The 19,299-nt window shown below is 41.0% G+C and overlaps 2 protein-coding genes across 3 annotated transcripts; one reads left to right on the top strand and one right to left on the bottom strand.

Moving 5' to 3' along the window:
* Nucleotides 1-221: 221 nt before the first annotated feature.
* LOC135512644 (U6 snRNA-associated Sm-like protein LSm4) lies at nucleotides 222-10,982 on the bottom strand. Of its 2 annotated transcripts, none has more exons than XM_064934878.1 (5): nucleotides 10,875-10,982; nucleotides 9,174-9,215; nucleotides 8,898-8,996; nucleotides 8,452-8,641; nucleotides 222-881 (listed from the first exon to the last, which is right to left on the bottom strand). In XM_064934878.1, the coding sequence occupies exons 1-5, from the start codon at nucleotides 10,875-10,877 to the stop codon at nucleotides 772-774; spliced, it is 444 nt and encodes a 147-aa protein (XP_064790950.1). In that variant the 5' UTR covers nucleotides 10,878-10,982; the 3' UTR covers nucleotides 222-771. The 2 variants fall into 2 exon arrangements, with proteins under 2 accessions (XP_064790950.1, XP_064790951.1); XM_064934879.1 differs by having other exon boundaries at nucleotides 9,174-9,194; nucleotides 10,875-10,975.
* Nucleotides 10,983-11,007: 25 nt separating this feature from the next.
* Nucleotides 11,008-14,768, top strand: LOC135512643 (pyroglutamyl-peptidase 1-like). The gene is made up of 5 exons (XM_064934877.1): nucleotides 11,008-11,173; nucleotides 13,082-13,134; nucleotides 13,830-13,946; nucleotides 14,057-14,289; nucleotides 14,469-14,768. Exons 1-5 carry the CDS (start codon nucleotides 11,140-11,142, stop codon nucleotides 14,659-14,661), a joined length of 630 nt encoding a protein of 209 aa, XP_064790949.1. The 5' UTR covers nucleotides 11,008-11,139; the 3' UTR covers nucleotides 14,662-14,768.
* The last annotated feature ends 4,531 nt before the right edge of the window (nucleotides 14,769-19,299 follow it).

Below are 19,299 nucleotides of genomic sequence, written 5' to 3'. Positions count from 1 at the left end.
TAGAGGGTTACACCAGCTTTGTTATATGCACCCCTTATTGTTTGTTGACTACGGACTGTTTATTTTACAGCTAGTTATACAAGAACATAAACCTAATATGCAAATTGTGTTTTTGTCACTGTATGAGATAAGCGAGCATGAGTGTTACAAAAGGCCTTTTAATTCTGTATGTAGACCAATTCAAATCGTTTTTTCTTCTTTCATACATAAAGTACAGTGTATAACATAAATTTGTTTATTCTCATGTAAGTAAATTACAAAGTTATTTTCTTGGGTTACAAAATACAAATAAAATTCCAAAAGTAGAACATTTAGAAACTCTTTAACCAACTAGGTATTTTTCACTCATATACCCCAATCAACATAAGTTTTCAAATTCCAAGGGCATAAAATGTCGAAAACAATTGGATATACATAAAAAACAATTGGGTACAATCAGTTGTATGTATCTCTAGCCACAATAAAAACAAACTTCTGGATGATATTTATAGGTTTTTGACGGTGGTCCAAATTGATAACTTAACAAAAACTGTAAGTAGGGGGGGGGGGAGAAATGTGTAGATAATACAAAACCCTGCATTTTCTGACCTGAACGGACTATTCATAGTTCTCACAGTGGAGTTCAAACTCACACAACACACAACTAGAAACAAAGCACAAAGGGCGTGGTAATGGCCATTATACAAGACATTGTGTGAGATGATCTCCACTGAGTTGTTATTCTGTGAAAACTACACTCTCTCTTACGTCTGACCTGTCTGCCTGGCCCTCTCAGTGCTGGTTCTTGACTCCCTGAGGTTTGCCACCACCAGGCTTCTTCTCCTGCTGCTGCTGGCCTCTGCCCACTCCTGGCATACCCCGGCCACGGCCTCCAAATACACCTAAACATTGAGCAGGGACATACAGCAAGACCAAAGTTATGCCACATCAGGAGCACCAGAAAATAATGATTGACACAGCTTATATTGGGCAAATATGATTTCTAGCTACTTCTGAAGCACACACTGTGCTCTAGAAACATATATTTTTTTAAACTAGGCAAGTCAGTTAAGAACAAATTCTTATTTTCAATGACGGCCTAGGAACAGTGGGTTAACTGCCTTGTTCAGGGGCAGAGCGACAGATTTTTACCTTGTCAGCTCGGAGACTCGATCTATCGACCTTTCGGTTACTGGCCCAACGTTCTAACCACTAGGCCACCTGCCACCCAAACTAATATTTAACAATGTAAAGACAGTTTATTATAAAAGCTCAAATGTGGATGCATTTGCCTGTCATTGAAATTACAGATCTGCAACACACACTGCCTAAATCATAGGCAAATGCACTTTTTTTGTGTGTCTAATAATGATTTTAGCCGAAGACTGCCTCAGTAAGAATGGGAGGCCAATGTTGGTCTAAGGTTGGGTAGGGGTGAGGTCCGGAAGGGGTCAGTCAACTTCCCCAACTGACATTTCCTGAAACCTAAGCTGTGTTCAAATACTCATACTAACCGCCCCATTCTTATTTTTTCCAAAAAAAAAAAATGTTTTCCTTTTCCCCCCCCCACCTTTATTTAACCAGGTAGGCTAGTTGAGAACAAGTTCTCATTTACAACTGCGACCTGGCCAAGATAAAGCATAGCAGTGTGAACAGACAGAGTTACACATGGAGTAAACAATTAACAAGTCAATAACACAGTAGAATTTGTGTAGTATTTGTGACGTAAATTGAGTATGTAGTACGCTAATTCGGGTTAGTGGTTAGAGCGTTGAACCAGTAACCGAAAGGTTGCTAAATCGAATCCCCGAGCTGACAAGGTAAAAGTCTGTCGTTCTTTCCCTGAACAAGGCAGTTAACTCACGGTTCCTATGCCGTCATTGTAAATAAGAATTTGTTCTTAACTGACTTGCCTAGTTAAATAAAATTGTTCCCAGATATCGTACTAAATTTGCCAAAATACGAAGTATGCAAGCAGTGGACACTATTTATGTGCTTTTAGGGCCTAAAAAGCAAATTCTTCAGAAAATGCTCATGGCTTCACATTTTCAGATTTGAAGAAAATGGCAGCCCAAGTTCGACGGGGGCGGATACAAATTCATTGCTTTAACTAATGACAAATATTAAGAACATGTTGAACAATGTAATAAAGTAATGACTTATCAAATAAGTTACACGTTATGTTGGCTTACAATGTTAGCCACGCTATCTTTACAAACCGCATACCGGTACATACTGCTGTAATGCTATGTTAGCTAGTTACCTAACGAGTAATGTTAACATTAGTTGGCTCCTAATACGTCAAACTTGCCAGGCAGTATAAACTATAATCTAACTAACTACCCAATGTTTATTGACGTCATTCTTAGCTAAGTGGTATAGTCATTGTGCGTTCTCAATGGACATTGTTAATTTCTGGCCATCTACTCCGATTTCAGAGCACACTCGTCTGAGTGTGCCAGAGCGCAGAATAACTGATGAATTTACACATTTTCAACACCCGTTGAATATATGGCCAATGTCAGTAAATGTTGGCCAAAAAAAGCGTAATTAAATTGTTGCCAGCATCATAGTTAGTCACAAATGCTCTAGATAACACGAACCAGCCTAACCAGCTCTGCTAAGGCGAGTAAAACAGTCAGAGTAAGGTGTTCTCTCATTTGTGTCTGGAAATAGTTAGCAAGCTAGCCAACGTTATCCAGTTAGCTTGGGTGCTTTACTGTGGTTGTAAGGTCAGAACGATCGGATCAACCCTATTCCTCAGCCAGAGCGCGCTCCAAGAGTGAACCACTCTGAAATGGACATTCTGACAACGATCTGGATTTACGAACACCCAGAGCGCACTCTGGCACTCCAGATTGAATTTCCGAACACACCCAAAATCGTAAAATGTCTAGCTAGTAATTTATTATGCTAACAAGCTAGCAATAGGTTGCACAGCAACAACATCAACTTCCAATAGACAGGCGAAGCTCTAGTACGCTCAACTGAAAGGATACAGTTTGTTTACAGTATACTAAAATTAACTAATAGTATATACTCAAACAATGTATCCAACAAAAGAAGTCTTGTTTGATCCTACATTAAATTGAGGTGGCCTCAATGACACCTTCACATATTTCTGGGTAAAATTTAGGGGTAATGATTATTAGATTTCATAGGTGTCTTTGTGGACAGTCTAGTGAAAATGTGAACTGGCTTCGTAATTTTGTTTGGGGAGAAAATTCTCAATTCAATTACTAGATGCAATGTAGTCTACTTTATTGTAGACTATTTGAAATATGAAACAACTGAACTAGGCCTATATGAGCTGGTTTCAGATCTCCATCCCTGACCTAATTCATCAAGGTCTGACTACTAGTCTACCATTCACTCAACATGCCTCGTCATTGGTGGACTGACTATTATCACATCATTAGAAGCCTACTGTTGACATACAGATATATCAAGAGGACAGATCAATAACTGATTAATTAACATTGGCCTACTAATCTTTAAACCGTCTAAAATAACTTTCTGTGAAGGACGGTATTAGCGGAACAGCTCTCTGCCAAGTCTGTTTCCATCCACACAGGAACATGCTCTAAACTACCGCAACACCCGCACGTTTCCTTGCTCGGCAATGCGCTCGTGACTACTACGGTTGGGGAGAACAAAGCATGTATGTGCAAGCAAGAAAGTGTTCACTGACTTGACAATGTTGTAGCCAACTATCTTCATTGTAATGACACCTTAGCTAAGGAGCTAACTACGAAAGAATAGTGATTATGTGCTTGACTAACATACATACCATTTTGGAAAATATATTTGGCAAACAGTTCATTTTCTGTACCCTTTTCCACCCCACACATTAGTGGTATCAACGGACGATGTGGAGATCTGCCATCCAGCTCGAGGGTGGAAAATAGTACTATGACTACAGGGGCTGGCCGGAGCGTACAGTTTGAAAAATGTTCTCCTCACCCAAGTCCTCAGATTGGCTCAGCTCCAAATTCCGACCGTTGAATCAAAAACCACAACGTGCCAACTAGAAGCCTATTTTTCTGTGTATTTTAGGGTTGTTTTAAAGTCATGTACTTTGACCTCAAATTGCGTGCATGGTACGCAAAATACATGCAGGTTGGCAGGCCTGAAATTACAAAGTAATTTGTGGGAAATTTGGTTTATTTAATTTTGCTATTGTGATGCATTGTACACCGTCTCTTGATTGACAGCCTATATTAGGCCTATATGAATTCTAGCTACTTTTGAAGCACATGCTGTCCGCTAGAAATTATTATGTAACACTGTAAAGACAGCTTTTATAATAAACTAACATGTTGATAAAATACCAGTCACTGAAATTAGAAAGTCATTTGGGTTATATTAGGTTTCTACATTGAGTAAATGCAGTATTTTCCTATTGAGATCCATAACATTGAACACTAAGAACGGCAGGTTTGTGGTGATGAATCCAGGAGATCAGTCATTTATTCATTGCTATGATCATTGATCTCCTGAAGAAGCTATATTTTTTCCTTTCTTTCTGTGCCCCCAAATGTTTGGATATACTGGTAAAGTTACCAGAGTAGTATACTACAAAGCAGAATCAAATGAGTTAGCCAGCTGACTTGCCTACGTGTTGTTTTTTAAAAGATGAGCTTTAAAAAAGTGGGCATGGTCTCATTGACTAAACAACCAAAAACAGAAACATAAGTTTAGCTTTCTTAAATTAATCAGAAAATCTATAGTTATTTCTGGTTGTTCATCAAAGCTAGCTGGCTAACCCATTGATCCTGCTTTGTAGTATACCCCTCAGGTTGTTAGCTAGCTAGCCAATGTAGTAACATGACTGAACAAAGTGTAAACAAATGGTTCAAGGCCTATGAGTAGTTTTATAACGGCCAACTGTTTAATAAATATAAAATTCTGTCACGTCTATCAGCTATAGGAGGCCAAAAATGTTGCGCCAAGCCAGATCTTTAAAATTTTTTGTAGCCGTTTTTGCTGAAGCAATTGTGCAACCATGACGCTAACGGATCAGCGCTCACTTTTTTTTCTAGGGCACTCGGAAACAAATGGTACAGCGAAGCCTAATCATTACAATAATTATCTGGGAGAAATGTTTAAATATATTTTTTCATAGGCGCACTGGTGCTCCCAAATTAAAATTCCAGGTTGCACAGCAAAATATTTGGGAGCATATGCGAGAGCATGACAAACTATTTCACATAAGAGGAGTGATTTCATACAAAACCAGATTTTTGTTTAAAAGACAAATGATTTCGGGGATTTTCACAAAATGCAACTCATAGAACGAGATCCCGCTCAGAAACTTTGATATGCCCATTGAGCAGTGGTAATCTAAATGTATTTGGCACATGCTTCGTAAACAACAGGCGTAGAACAGTGAAATGATTACATACAGCCCTTAACAATGCAGAGTCAAAAAAAGAGCCTTTATAGACAAATGACACAAGGAATAAATACAAAATGATTAACGACATCTTGGCGACACACACGTACGTACGTACGTACCTACGTACCTACATACCTACATACCTACATACCTACATACATACACAGCACCAGTCAAAAGCTTGGACAAACCTACTCATTCATGGGTTTTTCTTTATTTTTACTATTTGCTAATAGTGAAGACATCAAAAATATAACACATATGGAACCCTGTAGTAACCAAAAAAGTGTTAAACAAATCAAAATATATATTGATTTTAGATTCTTAAAAGTAGCCACCCTTTGCCTTAACAACTTTGCACACTCTTGGCATTCTCTCAACCAGCTTCACCTGGAATGCTTTTCCAACACTCTTGACGGAGTTCCCACATATGCTGAGCACTTGTTGGCTGCTTTTCCTTCACTCTGTGGTCCAACTCATCCCAAACCATCTCAGTTGGGTTGAGGTCAGGTGATTGAGAGGCCAGATCTGATGCAGCACTCTATCACTCTCCTTCTTGGACAAATAGCCCTTACAGACTGGATGTGTGTTTTGGGTCATTGTCCTGTTGGAAAAACAAATAGTAGTCCCACTAAGCGCAAACCAGATGGGAGGGCCTATCGCTGCAGAATGCCGTGGTAGCCATACTGGTTAAATGTGCCTTGAATTCTAAATAAATCACAGACAGTGTCACAAGCAAAGCACCTCCACACCACCTCCTCCATGCTTCACGGTGGGAACCACACGTGGAGATCCGTTCACCTACTCTGCATCTCATGGCTGGAACCAAAGTCTCTTCTCATTGGTATCCTTTAGTAGTGGTTTCCTTTCAGCAATTCGACCATGAAGGCCTGATTGACGCAGTCTCCTCTGAACAGTTGATGTTGAGATGTGTCTGTCAAATATATTTAGATTTGTTTCAACACTTCTTTTTGCGTACTACATGATTCCATAGTTTTTTTACAATGTAGAAAATAGTCCAAAGAAAAAACCCTGGAATGAGTTGGTGTCCAAACTTTTGACTGGTACACTAATATACACTGCTCAAAAAAATAAAGGGAACACTTAAACAACACAATGTAACTCCAAGTCAATCACACTTCTGTGAAATCAAACTGTCCACTTAGGAAGCAACACTGATTGACAATAAATTTCACATGCTGTTGTGCAAATGGAATAGACAACAGGTGGAAATTATAGGCAATTAGCAAGACACCCCCAATAAAAGAGTTGTTCTGCAGGTGGGTACCACAGACCACTTCTCAGTTCCTATGCTTCCTGGCTGATGTTTTGGTCACTTTTGAATGCTGGTGGTGCTTTCACTCTAGTGGCAGCATGAGACGGAGTCTACAACCCACACAAGTGGCTCAGGTAGTGCAGCTCATCCAGGATGGCACATCAATGCGCGCTGTGGCAGGAAGGTTTGCTGTGTCGGTAAGCGTAGTGTCCAGAGCATGGAGGCGCTACCAGGAGACAGGCCAGTACATCAGGAGACGTGGAGGAGGACGTAGGAGGGCAACAACCCAGCAGCAGGACCGCTACCTCCACCTTTGTGCAAGGAGGAGCACTGCCAGAGCCCTGCAAAATGACCTCCAGCAGGCCACAAATGTGCATGTGTCTGCTCAAACGGTCAGAAACAGACTCCATGAGGGTGGTATGAGGGCCTGACGTCCACAGGTGGGGGTTGTGCTTATACAGCCCAACACCGTGCAGGACGTTTGGCATTTGCCAGAGAACACCAAGATGGGCAAATTCGCCACTGGCGCCCTGTGCTCTTCACAGATGAAAGCAGGTTCACACTGAGCACATGTGACAGACGTGACAGAGTCTGGAGACGCCATGGAGAACGTTCTGTTGCCTGCAACATCCTCCAGCATGACCGGTTTGGCGGTGGGTCAGTCATGGTGTAGGGGTGGCATTTCTTTGGGGGGCCGCACAGCCCTCCATGTGCTCGTCAGAGGTAGCCTGACTGCCATTAGGTACCGAGATGAGATCCTCAGACCCCTTGTGAGACCATATGCTGGTGCGGTTGGCACTGGGTTCCTCCTAATGCAATGCTAGACCTCACGTAGGTGGAGTGTGTCAGCAGTTCCTGCAAGAGGAAGGCATTGATGCTATGGACTGGCCCGCCCGTTCCCCAGACCTGAATCCAATTGAGCACATCTGGGACATCATGTCTCGCTCCATCCACCAACGCCACGTTGCACCACAGACTGTCCAGGAATTGGCGGATGCTTTAGTCCAGGTCTGGGAGGAGATCCCTCAGGAGACCATCCGCCACCTCACCAGGAGCATGCCCAAGCGTTGTAGGGAGGTCATACAGGCACGTGGAGGCCACACACACTACTGAGCCTCATTTTGACTTGTTTTAAGGACATTAAATCAAAGTTGGATCAGCCTGTAGTGTTTTTCCACTTTAATTTTGAGTGTGACTCCAAATCCAGACCTCCATGGGTTGATAAAATTGATTTCCATTGATCATTTTTGTGTGATTATGTTGTCAGCACATTCAACATGTAAAGAAAAAAAGTATTTAATAAGAATATTTCATTCATTCAGATCTAGGATGTGTTATTTTAGTGTTCGCTTCATTTTTTTGAGTACACACACAACCGTTCAAAAGTTTGGGGTCACTTACAGTGCAGACATCGTTAATATTGTAAATGACTATTGTAGCTGGAAACAGCTGATTTTTAATGGAATATCTACATAGGTGTACAGAGGGCCATCATCATCAACCAACTTTTATTCATTTTTTCTCACTTATGAGTTTCGATACATATGTTAACAATCCTTCTGCCAAAGGACCATTCTATGGATTACATTTAACATTTTTGAAAATCCCCAATATCAAAGCCTTTTTTTGTCCTGGTTTCGTATGGAATCACTCAATAATGAAATGAAAAAAAAAAAAATATATATATATATATTATGTTTACTTAGCTCATAAATATAAGTCCCAATTGCATCACACTACCAGCACCTCAACCAAATGTTACCCATTTTCCTCCCCAGAAAGAGTGGTTCCATCTTACCTCTACCTGCTCCTGCTCCTCCCCCTCGGCCCTTGCCCTGCTGTTTGTTCTGCTGCATGCCTCCTCGCCCGCGGCCCTTGGACACCACCTCCTCCTTTACCATGTCGATGATTTCATCAGGGATACGCAGGTACTTTATGGTGCTTCCTCTGATGTAACACTCTGGCATCCTCCAAAACTTATCTCCATCCTAAACGATAGGAGTGAATGGGATTAGGGGAGAATTTCAGCATTAGTCTTGTTAGAAGCACTCTTAAAAGCCGAATCTTTTGACTGTCAATAGTGCCATCTTGTGGCTAGACATGGACCTTTTTCTGATAGTTGATTTGTGAAAAAGACAGCAATGTAGCCTCTTCATTCACGGCTGTCACGTAAGCAACCATAAACATATTTCAGATCAGTGGTCACAACTCGAGTGTCGACAAGTACTTAGACAAACCCTTTACCCTCGAGGTGCAGATGACTTCTCGTAAGTTGATATTCATCCAGTTGTCACAACTGACCAAGTGTCCGTTATACGTCTCTCCATTCTTCAACTCCACCAGCTGAGGAGCATAGGGAAGAAGTATGAGTAAGAAGTCAAAGTGATGTGGTTTCATGTTTGTGCCACAAAAACCAATGACCACATTTACATGAACAACCGTGAGAAACTCACATGACTCAAGAAACAAAGTAAGAGTAAAATATCACAAAAACTTAAGACTAGTTGAATTCATCCTTACCATAGGGTGGTTCTGTGCAGTCTTCAGCAGAGATAAAGGTAGCTGTGAATTTCAATGTTTTTTTAAAGTCATTGCGCATGTTGTCTTGCTTGCTAGCTAACACATGATTAAATTAGCTAGCTAGCTTTGAAAAGGTTTGCTAACTAGTTGGTATGATAGCCAACTATGCTAAACAAAAATATAAACGTAACAATTTCAAAGAATTTCCTGAGTTAGTTCATTTAAGGAAATCAGTCAATTAAAAAAAAGTCATTAGGCCCTAATCTATGGATTTCACATGACTGGAAATACAGATATGCATCTGTTGGTCCCAGACACCTTTATAAAAAAGGGAGTGACAACCGCCATTTGCCTCATGCAGCGCGGCGGCTCCTTCACAGAGTTGATCAGGCTGTTGATTGTGGCCTATGGAATGTTGTCCCACTCCTCTTCAATGGCTGTAAAAAGTCGCGGGAACTGGAACACGCTATTGTACATGTCGAACCAGAGCATCCCAAACATGCTCAATAGGCCATGAAAGAACTGGGACATTCAGCTTCCAGGAATTGTGTACAGTCCTTGTGACATGGGGATGTGCACTATTATGCTGAAACATTAGGTGATGGCGGCGGATGAATGGCACAACAATGGGCCTCGGGATCTAGTCAAGGCATCTCTGTGCATTCAAATTGCCATAGATAAAATGCAATTGTGTTCTTTGTCCATAGCTTATGCCTGCCTATACCATAACCCCACCACCACAGGGCACTCTGTTCACAACGTTGACATCAGTAAACAGCTCGCTTACACGATGCTATATACGTGGTCAGCAGTTGTGTGGCTGGTTGGACGACCTGCCAAATTCTCTAAAATTACATTTGAGGCAGCTTATAGCAAGGGTTCCCAAACTCGGTCCTGGGGCCCCCCCTGGATGCATGTTTAGTTTTGCTGTAGCACTACACTGCTGATTCACATAATCAAAGCTTGATGATGAGATGGTTATTTGAATCAGTTGTGTAGTGCTAGGGCCAAAACCAAAACGTGCACCGGGGGGTGGGGAGAAGAGGCACCCCAGGACTACGTTTGGTGGACATTCCTGCAGTCAGCATGCCAATTGCACACTCCCTCAAAGACATCTGTGGCATTGTGTTGTGACAAAACTGCACATTTTAGAGTCGCCTTTTTTTGTCCCTAGCACAAGGTACACCTGTCTAGTGATCATGCTGTTTTATCAGTTTCTTCATATGCCACACCTGTCAAGTGGATGGATTATCTTGGCAAATGAAAAATGCACACTAACAGGGATGTAAACAAATTTGTGCACAACATTTGAGAGAAATAAGCTTTTTGTACTTATTGAACATTTCTGGGATACTTTATTTCAGCTAATGGAACCAACACTTTACATGATGCGTTTATATTGTTTGTTTAGTGTAGTTAACTAGTTAGATCAAATTTGACTTGAAATGCAAACCATGTGTTTAGACACTATAACAAACATATGTCAATGTTTTAACTAGATTACGATTATATTTTTAGTTAGCTATTAGCTAGCATTAACACAATGAGTTAACAATTTAGCTACGTTCATGTTACGTTACAGTAGCTAACTATCCAAACTGCATGGTAAACAAAACAACCACGCTTTTGTGCTCGAGCTATTCTACGGTCCCACACATAATAGTCCTCATATTACTGTAACCCGATAAAACATATACTTACCATTATAACAGATTATATTACAAACTATCCGGTCAACTGAACGTATTTTATTTTGTTTGCTAATGCTAACGACGTTGGACGGAAGTTGTCGCCAAAATGTGTTTCTACCGTGCGTCCTTACGTCAGACTCGCCGAGAAAAAAAATGCAAAAAGCACAGAAACAGATGACTGATCAACTGTGAAAGGACAGCAAACTCCCAGACAGCTGAATCCCTGGTAAAATTTAGAATAACAAACGAAAACATTCACTACAGCTAAGAAAAATATGGACAATAGTAAGCAAACTGTTGTTGTAACAGGTTAGTGGGCTTTCCTCTACTTGCTCGACTGTACGTAGTTTCTAGCTCGACAAAGCCAACTAGGGCGTGCATGTCAAGAATGTTACTCTGTTGAAAAGTTGTGTGAAGGACATGCAGCTGAGTTGTCCAAATAGTTGCAGTTTGTTATTTGTAAAACGGCATACATTCCTTCAAAGTGTTTGTCAAATTGGCAATCATTTGTTTCTTGTATTCCAAAATAATATGCCTATGGATAACTACCTATGGACATAATTGCATAACTTTAGGAACGTGTCATGGTATGACCTACTTGACCCTGTATGTGGCTTAATCAAATTGAAGTTGTAATATTTCAGGCCTCCAGACATGCACTTGTTAGGCAATTTAGCTAATTTTTAATGTCTTCCTTGTGTTTAGCAAAATTCTTGTTTCAATAAACATTTGCTTTACATACTAGCATTAAACAGAATTGTGAAACTTTTAGGGTCTTTTCACATATTCCTCTTTTTAAAAGACATCTCAGTCCTCTTTAAAGTAAATTGGGGTAAAACATTTCAATGAAATAAAAATAACTCAGTTCTCTTTGTAGTCACACTACCCTTGCCTTTGAATGAGGACTCAATTATTTTTTTCCAGTACACTTCACCTCTTTGCACTCACATTGCTATGTTTAGAAAGGAACCAAGATATTTTTTCCAACATGCACTCTGTGTTTCTACAAAGTGCAGGACAAGCCATTCAATCAGAATTGTGTTATTGGAAAACTGGATATACATACATACATACATTTTGGAAGCTAATAATTGCATTTAATTAAAATGAGACATAATAATTGTAATTAGATGATACTATTAACATGTACATTTATTGCTAACATAATATATAGCAGAATAATAACTGCAGATTTAAATAATGCTGTAATTGAAAATTGTACACCCAATATAGGTGACTTCCCCTTTATTAGCTAGAATTGATTTTGTACCCTACAGTATGTTATTCTCACACATGTTGTGAGAATATGTTGTCTTCTCACACTTTTCAAAATGTACAATCAAATCAGCATTTTATGAAGCTCTCAGCCTATAGATAGCATATTGCAAACAAATAATCTTGAACTAAAAACACACATTTTGGGATTTCTGTGTCCGCTAATCAGTAACCCAAAAATTTTTTTTCTGCGAACCTGCATATAATCTTCTCTCTTTTGTGGCACCAATGTGATGGATTATGGCAGGGGAATCTGTGTTGCACTATTCAAGTGTGTGGTGTGGGAATAATGACAGACGAACCTGGGGAGCTTTGTGTTCACATTTCCCAAAAAGAGGAAACCGGACCACGGAATTCAAGCGAACCGCTTCAGGGGCTCTTTTGAGGTGTCTGACTTCCTTTGGAGTGTTCACAGTGCACAACAAATGTTGCAAACCGTGCTGAGTTCACAAAAATTGTCCGAAAGGGACCAAGTGTGAAAACACCCGAATTCTCCTGTCTCCCAGACACAAAGGCCAGTTGAACACGGGATGGCCTGATAAAAGATGTTAGATTGCCTGGGAACAGAGGGCCTCACAAAAGAGCTGGCCAGCAGCTGCCGACCCCACGCTCTCTCCTTTTCACCTTCCTGCCAGACAGACAGATCCCTGTGTCCCCAAGGGAACACACCAGCCCATTAATTTCACAGGGATTCAGAGTGACGTCTCAATGTTACTGCAGCTACACTCACACATTTATAAGCACATCATATAAAGTGAGCTTTTTATTGGATTGTGCATATTTCTTTAGTGTCCCTTCGAGCGTGGGTTCTTAGGACAGTTATTTCCCTTCAAGGAAATGTATTGCCAAGCAATATATAAGTAAGCTTCAATCTCAAGTTAATTGAGTCTGCTATTTGAGTTTAATTACTTTTAATTTGATAAATGCTGCCATATTTTGCAGGGTTTGAGCCATTTGGAGAGCACACTATTAATGCCAGTTGGGTAGCAGTCCAGGTATGTATATTTTGCATATTTCACATAGGCTATATAGAATTAATTTGTCTTCATAACTATGAGGATGAGTTTATTTCCCTGACAATAACACAAAACTGCCTACCTTGTTCATGCTCAGCCTGTTTTGGTAGAACACATTAGTTGTCATGGGATCTCCATTCAGAAAATGTTTTCTTACACGTTCTGTAATGTGAGAGAATCATTATAGGGCCAACGTGGTGGTGTGGGGCTGTATTGGGAAATGTGATGGGGACAATGGTTGTCAGGGTGTCTAGACAGACTTGATAAGGATATTCAAATCAAACAAAGGGCTACTTTGTGGCTGTGGTCAATCACGCCACTTTTAAATGTTTATGGGAACTGGCCTGGTAGCCATGGCCAGTTGTCCTGTAGCAAATTATAGAGCCAGCTGTGAACATTACACTTTAGAAATGTTGTCTCCTCCAGAAATGTTCAATCTTTTCCTATTTGTGCTTTCCCAATTTGTATTTTTAGGATATCATCCAATCATATTTCTGTTGTGCATATTTTTTTATGGACTGAATAGACAAAGTAAAGATGACCACAAGGAAATGTCTAACATGTTACAAAATGTCTACTTATTTTAAAAGCAATGAGTTTCAAAATAATGTGAAGACATTTCTACTATCTTTTATGAATATTAATCACCTGTCAACTCTTCTCTTTGTTTTAAGGAACTGAAGAAGCTGGGCCTGGGAAAGGACATAGACCTGCATGTGTATGAGGTGCCTGTCGACTACCAGGCAGTCCAGAGTTTGATTCCATCACTATGGAAGCAGTATCATCCCCAGGTAAGAGGAGCCCATTCCCTTATCTCCTTTCCTGCTGGTCAATTATGCACCTTAATATGCACCATATTTGAATTTGTTTGTTTTGTATCCTTCTCTGCACGGGGAATCAGTTAGTGGTCCATGTTGGAGTCTCAGGTATGGCCACCACCGTTACCTTAGAGAAATGTGGCCGTAACCATGGCTACAAGGGTCTGGACAACAGCCGCTTCTGTCCCCATTCTCAGTGTTGCATTGAGGGGGGCCCAGACTGCATTGACTCTGTTATTGACATGGAATCGGTCTGCAAAAGAGTGACAGCCTCTGGACTAGGAGTAGCAGTCTCCGTCTCAAAAGATGCTGGCAGGTAAGCATCCTCCTCCTGTGTGCTTTTGTGTTTGTGACATTGCTAATAAAATCAATATGCATGCATACACCTGTATTTCAAAGAAAGTTGTAGGCCTATTTCCCCCCACCCACCCACATATCTTACTGTAGAACCACCATTTAGAACCATTATATTAATTCCTGTGTCTTTCCTGACAGATACCTCTGTGACTTCACCTACTACACCTCTCTGTACCTGAGCCATGGGCACTCAGCATTCATCCATGTGCCTCCCATAGAGAAGCCTTATAGTGGAGTGGACTTGGGTAGGGCCCTCCAAGCCATCATACAAGAGATGTTGGACATGCTCGACCAAACCGAAGAGAAGATCCACTGCCAGCGTGTGCACTAATTTACCTGTGAAAGCCAACTGCCTTTAACCCCTTACACACGAGAGATTATGCACTTAACCACAACTAGCCAAACAACGTTTTTGTTTCATTACCTCTTCTGGTGCAAATTCAAAGATGGCAACCATACAGACACTTCCAGTTGACTTATTTCACAGCCATTTCGTCACATTCTTCATTGCTGTTTCCTCAAGCTCTTGACCTGGCCCATTTTTTAAAATCGTAATGGTTATGATGAGGTGAGTAAAGCTGGTTCGGTGTTTTGGTGTAACAAGCTTTCCCCACATTCTGTTGACACAGAAGAGATTGAGCAAGACGATTTGAACTGGAATAACAGGAATTGACAGAAGTGAGCCACATGCTTGTTCTAAGAGCGCTACTCTTTTTGTTGAGAAGCTTCCATGGTTTTGACTCTTTATCCATACTTACACTGCTATCTCAGAAACAGGGTTAGTGTATGGAATAGCCCTTTTTGCATCAACTCAATGTACAAGTTCCACATTATTTATTGTTATCTATCTAGTTATTTAAGGGGAATTTCTGTCTTTGGTTGTTATTCATCATCTTGAAGAGTTATTTTTGTAACCAGCTTTTTCATTAAAGTCTTAGGCGTCCACTTGTTGGTGCTACTTAAGTCATGCTAGTACTTCCTGGATTTGATGTATATGAAATGCCCAGCCTTTTCCTCTCCACTCACCAACAAAACCAGCGAACTACAACTTCTGATAAGGATAAAAAAGGACTTCTCACCTGATCGCGTCCCGAAGCAGTGCAATAAATCCAAAGGAGGTGGTTTGTGTTTCTACGTCACCCAATGCTGGTGCAATGATGACACTTCTAAGTCTCCAGATCTGGAATCTATTTTCATCCACTGCAAACCTTTTTATTCACCCCGTGAATTTTCCTCAGTCATTCTGGCCGGAGTCTATATCGCTCCGAGCACCTGTGCACACACAGAGCAACATCTACTGGCTGATCAGATCACAGAGGTGGAAAGAGAATACCCAGATTCTACTTTGACCATCAAGGGTGGATTTTAACCATACCAGCCTACAACAGGAACTTCCCAGATACAAACACTTGGTGAAATGTTCAACAAGTCAAGAAAATAATTCTGGACCATGTTTACAGCACTTTTAAAGGGACATACCATGCTGTCTCCCATGCTCCCTAAGGGAACTCAGACCATGTGATGCTACACCTTATCCCTGCATACAGACATAAACTAAAAACTGCCAAGCCTGTCAAACATGCGGAAATAGACTGACGAGGCCATTGGGAAGTGAAAGCACTGCCTAGACACCACAAATTGGAACATATTCAAGGACAGCAAAGCCAACATACACGACTACACAGACAGATTCACATCCTACATCAGTGTATGTGAGGAGAACTACATACCATCCAAATACTTTTTCTATCACACCTCAACGACAAGCCATGGGTCACTGGTGAGCTTAGGGCTCTCCACAGTGCCGAAGAGCAAGACCAGGGTACTCTATAGAGGTCAAGAAAAAGCTACTCTCAGGAATGAAGGCAGCCAAACAGCAGTACAAAGACAGGCTAGAGCAACTGCTCGTCTGTCTGGAAAGGACTGAAAGAAATTTCCAACTAGAAACCTAAGGCTACAAACCCTAACCCCCTCACTGCTGAATAAACTAAACTAGTTCTACTGCAGATTTGACACACCCTCCACCTACCCCTCCTTGCCACTTCCCCCTCTCACCCATCTACCCCATCCCACCCCTCCCTTCCCCATTTCTCTCCAGGCTCCTCTCTCCTCTCCTTAATACTTAAGTGTATTGACGCACACCTGCATCAATCTAAGTAATACAATTTTAAAAATCATCATCCCCAATTTTTTACATGGGTTACGTCTCAATCCACCGCATCCGCCTATGGCGGCCTTTCCGTATCTGCGGTGGAAGGTAACAGAGCTAGAGCTGTCAGACCATGAGACATCCCGAAAAATCTAGCTTCTCACAAAAACGTCTGTAGCTTCCGAACGGTTTGGCCTACAAACTATAATAACCACTCAATGGAAAGGGGAGACTCTCACAAACACAATGGTATTCTCCTGTGTCACGGGACCTATCTTAAGATACTTCCATTCATTTGTATTGGTTATGAGAGTAGTTTTGTGACAACAGAAATAAGAGGTTACATGTGTATCCAACCTTCAAAACCTTATTCCTTTATGATTTTTTTTTTTTTTTGCCATTTATGAATGTTTATTCAATGCGTTTCTATGGGATATAATAATGGCCAAGTTCAATATTTTATCAACACATTTATTTTTGTTTTTTTAATGTTTACATGTAAAGGTGTGCTAAAATTCAAAATCAAATAGCTAAATGATCCATGGTATGACCATCTTAAAACAATTCCACGTGTTATGTCAGCTTAGTAACCCTCCCCTCAAATGGCTTAGATATTTAGAGGTTTAAAGCACTGCGCGGACCAGCTCTCCCGTTTTCACTGACCATATTCAACCAGTCATTAGAGCAATGCACTGTTCCTGCCTGTTTCAAATCTTCCATCATTGTTACAGTCCCCAAAAAACCTAAAGGTGTCCTGCCTGAACTTTTACAGACCTGCAGTGCTCACCTCGGTAATCATGAAAACCTTTCAGCGCCTGGTACTGTCCCATCTCAAAACCATCACTGACGCCTCCCTCAACCCACTACAGTTTGCCTACAGAGCTGACAGGTCTGTGGACGACACTGTCTAAATGGGCCAACACTACATCCTCAAACACATTGATAACCCATAGACATATACAAGGACATAGTTTGTGGACTTTAGCTCTGCTTTCATTACATTATCTCAGAACTGCTACAAGACAAACTGTCCTAGACGGAGCTGGACACGTTCAGCTATCAGTGGATTACTGACTTCCTAACCAACAGGACGCAACATGTGAAGCTGGGAAAACACCTCTCGGACTCTTTATCCCTCAGCACCAGAGTGCCGCAAGGATGCGTGCTCTCACCTGTACTCTACTCACTCTGCACCTCTAACAACGCATCTGTCAAACTACTCAAGTTTGAAGATGACGCCACTCTGGTCGATCTCATCACCGACGGCGATGAGTACATATACCGTAGAGAGGTCAACCAACAAGTGGCCTGGTGCAGTCAAAATAACCTGGAACTCAACACAGACAAAACCGTGGAAATGGTGGTTGACTTAAGAAAAAGCCCCCCACCATCTCTCCCACTCGAGATTGTTGGCTCAGCTGTTAGCATGGCTGAATCATTCAAATTCCTGGGGACCATCATCTCCCCCAACCTCAAATTGGAGGACAACATCACAGAGGTCACCAAGAAGGCACACCAGTGGATGTACTACTTGCAGCAGCAAAACACAATCTCCCAGCCAAACATTATCTGGTTTTAAGCATCAATCGTGGAGTCCATCCTTCATCTCCTCCATCACTGTCTGGTTTGGGTCTGCCCACTGCAAGGGCAAACTGCAACACATACCCAAAACGTCTTGCCACCTGAATAGTTTCTTCCCCCAGGCTGTGGCCCTCACCAACCGGCTATCTGGCCCATAGAGTCTAAAGCACTATGCACTCTATGCTGCACACCGCATCAGGCCATATCTGAACTGTATACAAAATAACTGCATTTCACTCTGTCCAGCTCTCTGCATTTAGATAGATTCATACTGTAAATGTGTACATCCACTATATATCAATAATATACCCACTGTACATTTGTATATCTGCTCATTCTCTATGTTCACTTTACCTAGTTGTATATAATGTGTGTAAACTTCGTTGTCTGTATTCTGTCTCTAAATGTTGTCTATCACAAGCAGCTGGCACCATATCACCAAGTACAACTCTGAGTATTTGTAAATGTACTTAGTGAATAAAGGTGATTCTGATGGTGCTTTCATAAGGTGTTTTGCTGGATTAATATGTTGTATAGACATTTTTAATGTACCTGAAAAATGTTCTGTAGAGTGGACTTTTTAAAATTTAAAGTGAACTGCATATTGTGTTTTCATGTCCCCCCCCCCCAACGTTATCTAAACTTTTGTTTGTTGTTTTTCTTGGGGGGAAAAAACAGCAATTTCAGATAGTTTCTCTTACTTGCAAAAGCCAAATGCTGCTCGTTTACATGGATTTCTTATTGTTTCTTGAGTATTTTTATAAGAAGTTGTAGTTGTGCCTTTTACAACGGTTATTTATATCAGGGAACGGTTTGGTTCTATCTCATATTTTCAAGTCTGTGAGCCCAACTTTGATTGATAGCTGTATGGTGATGTTTGAAGTTCAATGAACTTCATCAGATCAGTATGCTTATCTCAGCTGAGGATTTCATTTGATGAAGTGGGCAGGTAGGCAGCCAGGTGAGAATTGGACCCAGTTCTTGCATTTCTGTAGCACTTTCTTTTTTACTTTATTGACTGAATTGTTTTGGATGTTTCAGCTTTATGAACATCATTGAGCTGGTTTAGTTTTGTTCTTGTATTTTTGTCATAACACAGAATTTGTTTTCAGTTGTCTCCCATTACGGATTCTTCCCGTGTTGTATCTATATTTTAAAAGACATGTCATACCTCTCGTGGTACAACCACATAATAACATACAGTAACTGATCCAGATGAATTGTATATTCTTCCCAGAA

Source organism: Oncorhynchus masou, chromosome 24 (genome assembly GCF_036934945.1).
Source record: "Oncorhynchus masou masou isolate Uvic2021 chromosome 24, UVic_Omas_1.1, whole genome shotgun sequence".
NCBI classification, from domain to species: domain Eukaryota; kingdom Metazoa; phylum Chordata; class Actinopteri; order Salmoniformes; family Salmonidae; genus Oncorhynchus; species Oncorhynchus masou.
The sequence above is the reverse complement of the archived record's forward strand: the minus strand, read 5'-3'. Positions and strand labels throughout refer to the sequence as shown.

Coding starts and splice junctions, on each gene's coding strand:
- LOC135512643 (XM_064934877.1), top strand. CDS start 11,140: ATGGACAATAGTAAGCAAACTGTTGTTGTAACAG. Junction 13,135..13,829: donor CCAGTTGGGTAGCAGTCCAG/GTATGTATATTT, acceptor CTTTGTTTTAAG/GAACTGAAGAAGCTGGGCCT. Junction 13,947..14,056: donor GGAAGCAGTATCATCCCCAG/GTAAGAGGAGCC, acceptor ACGGGGAATCAG/TTAGTGGTCCATGTTGGAGT.
- LOC135512644 (XM_064934878.1), bottom strand. Junction 8,997..9,173: donor CTGCACAGAACCACCCTATG/GTAAGGATGAAT, acceptor TATGCTCCTCAG/CTGGTGGAGTTGAAGAATGG. Junction 882..8,451: donor AGGAGCAGGAGCAGGTAGAG/GTAAGATGGAAC, acceptor CTCAATGTTTAG/GTGTATTTGGAGGCCGTGGC.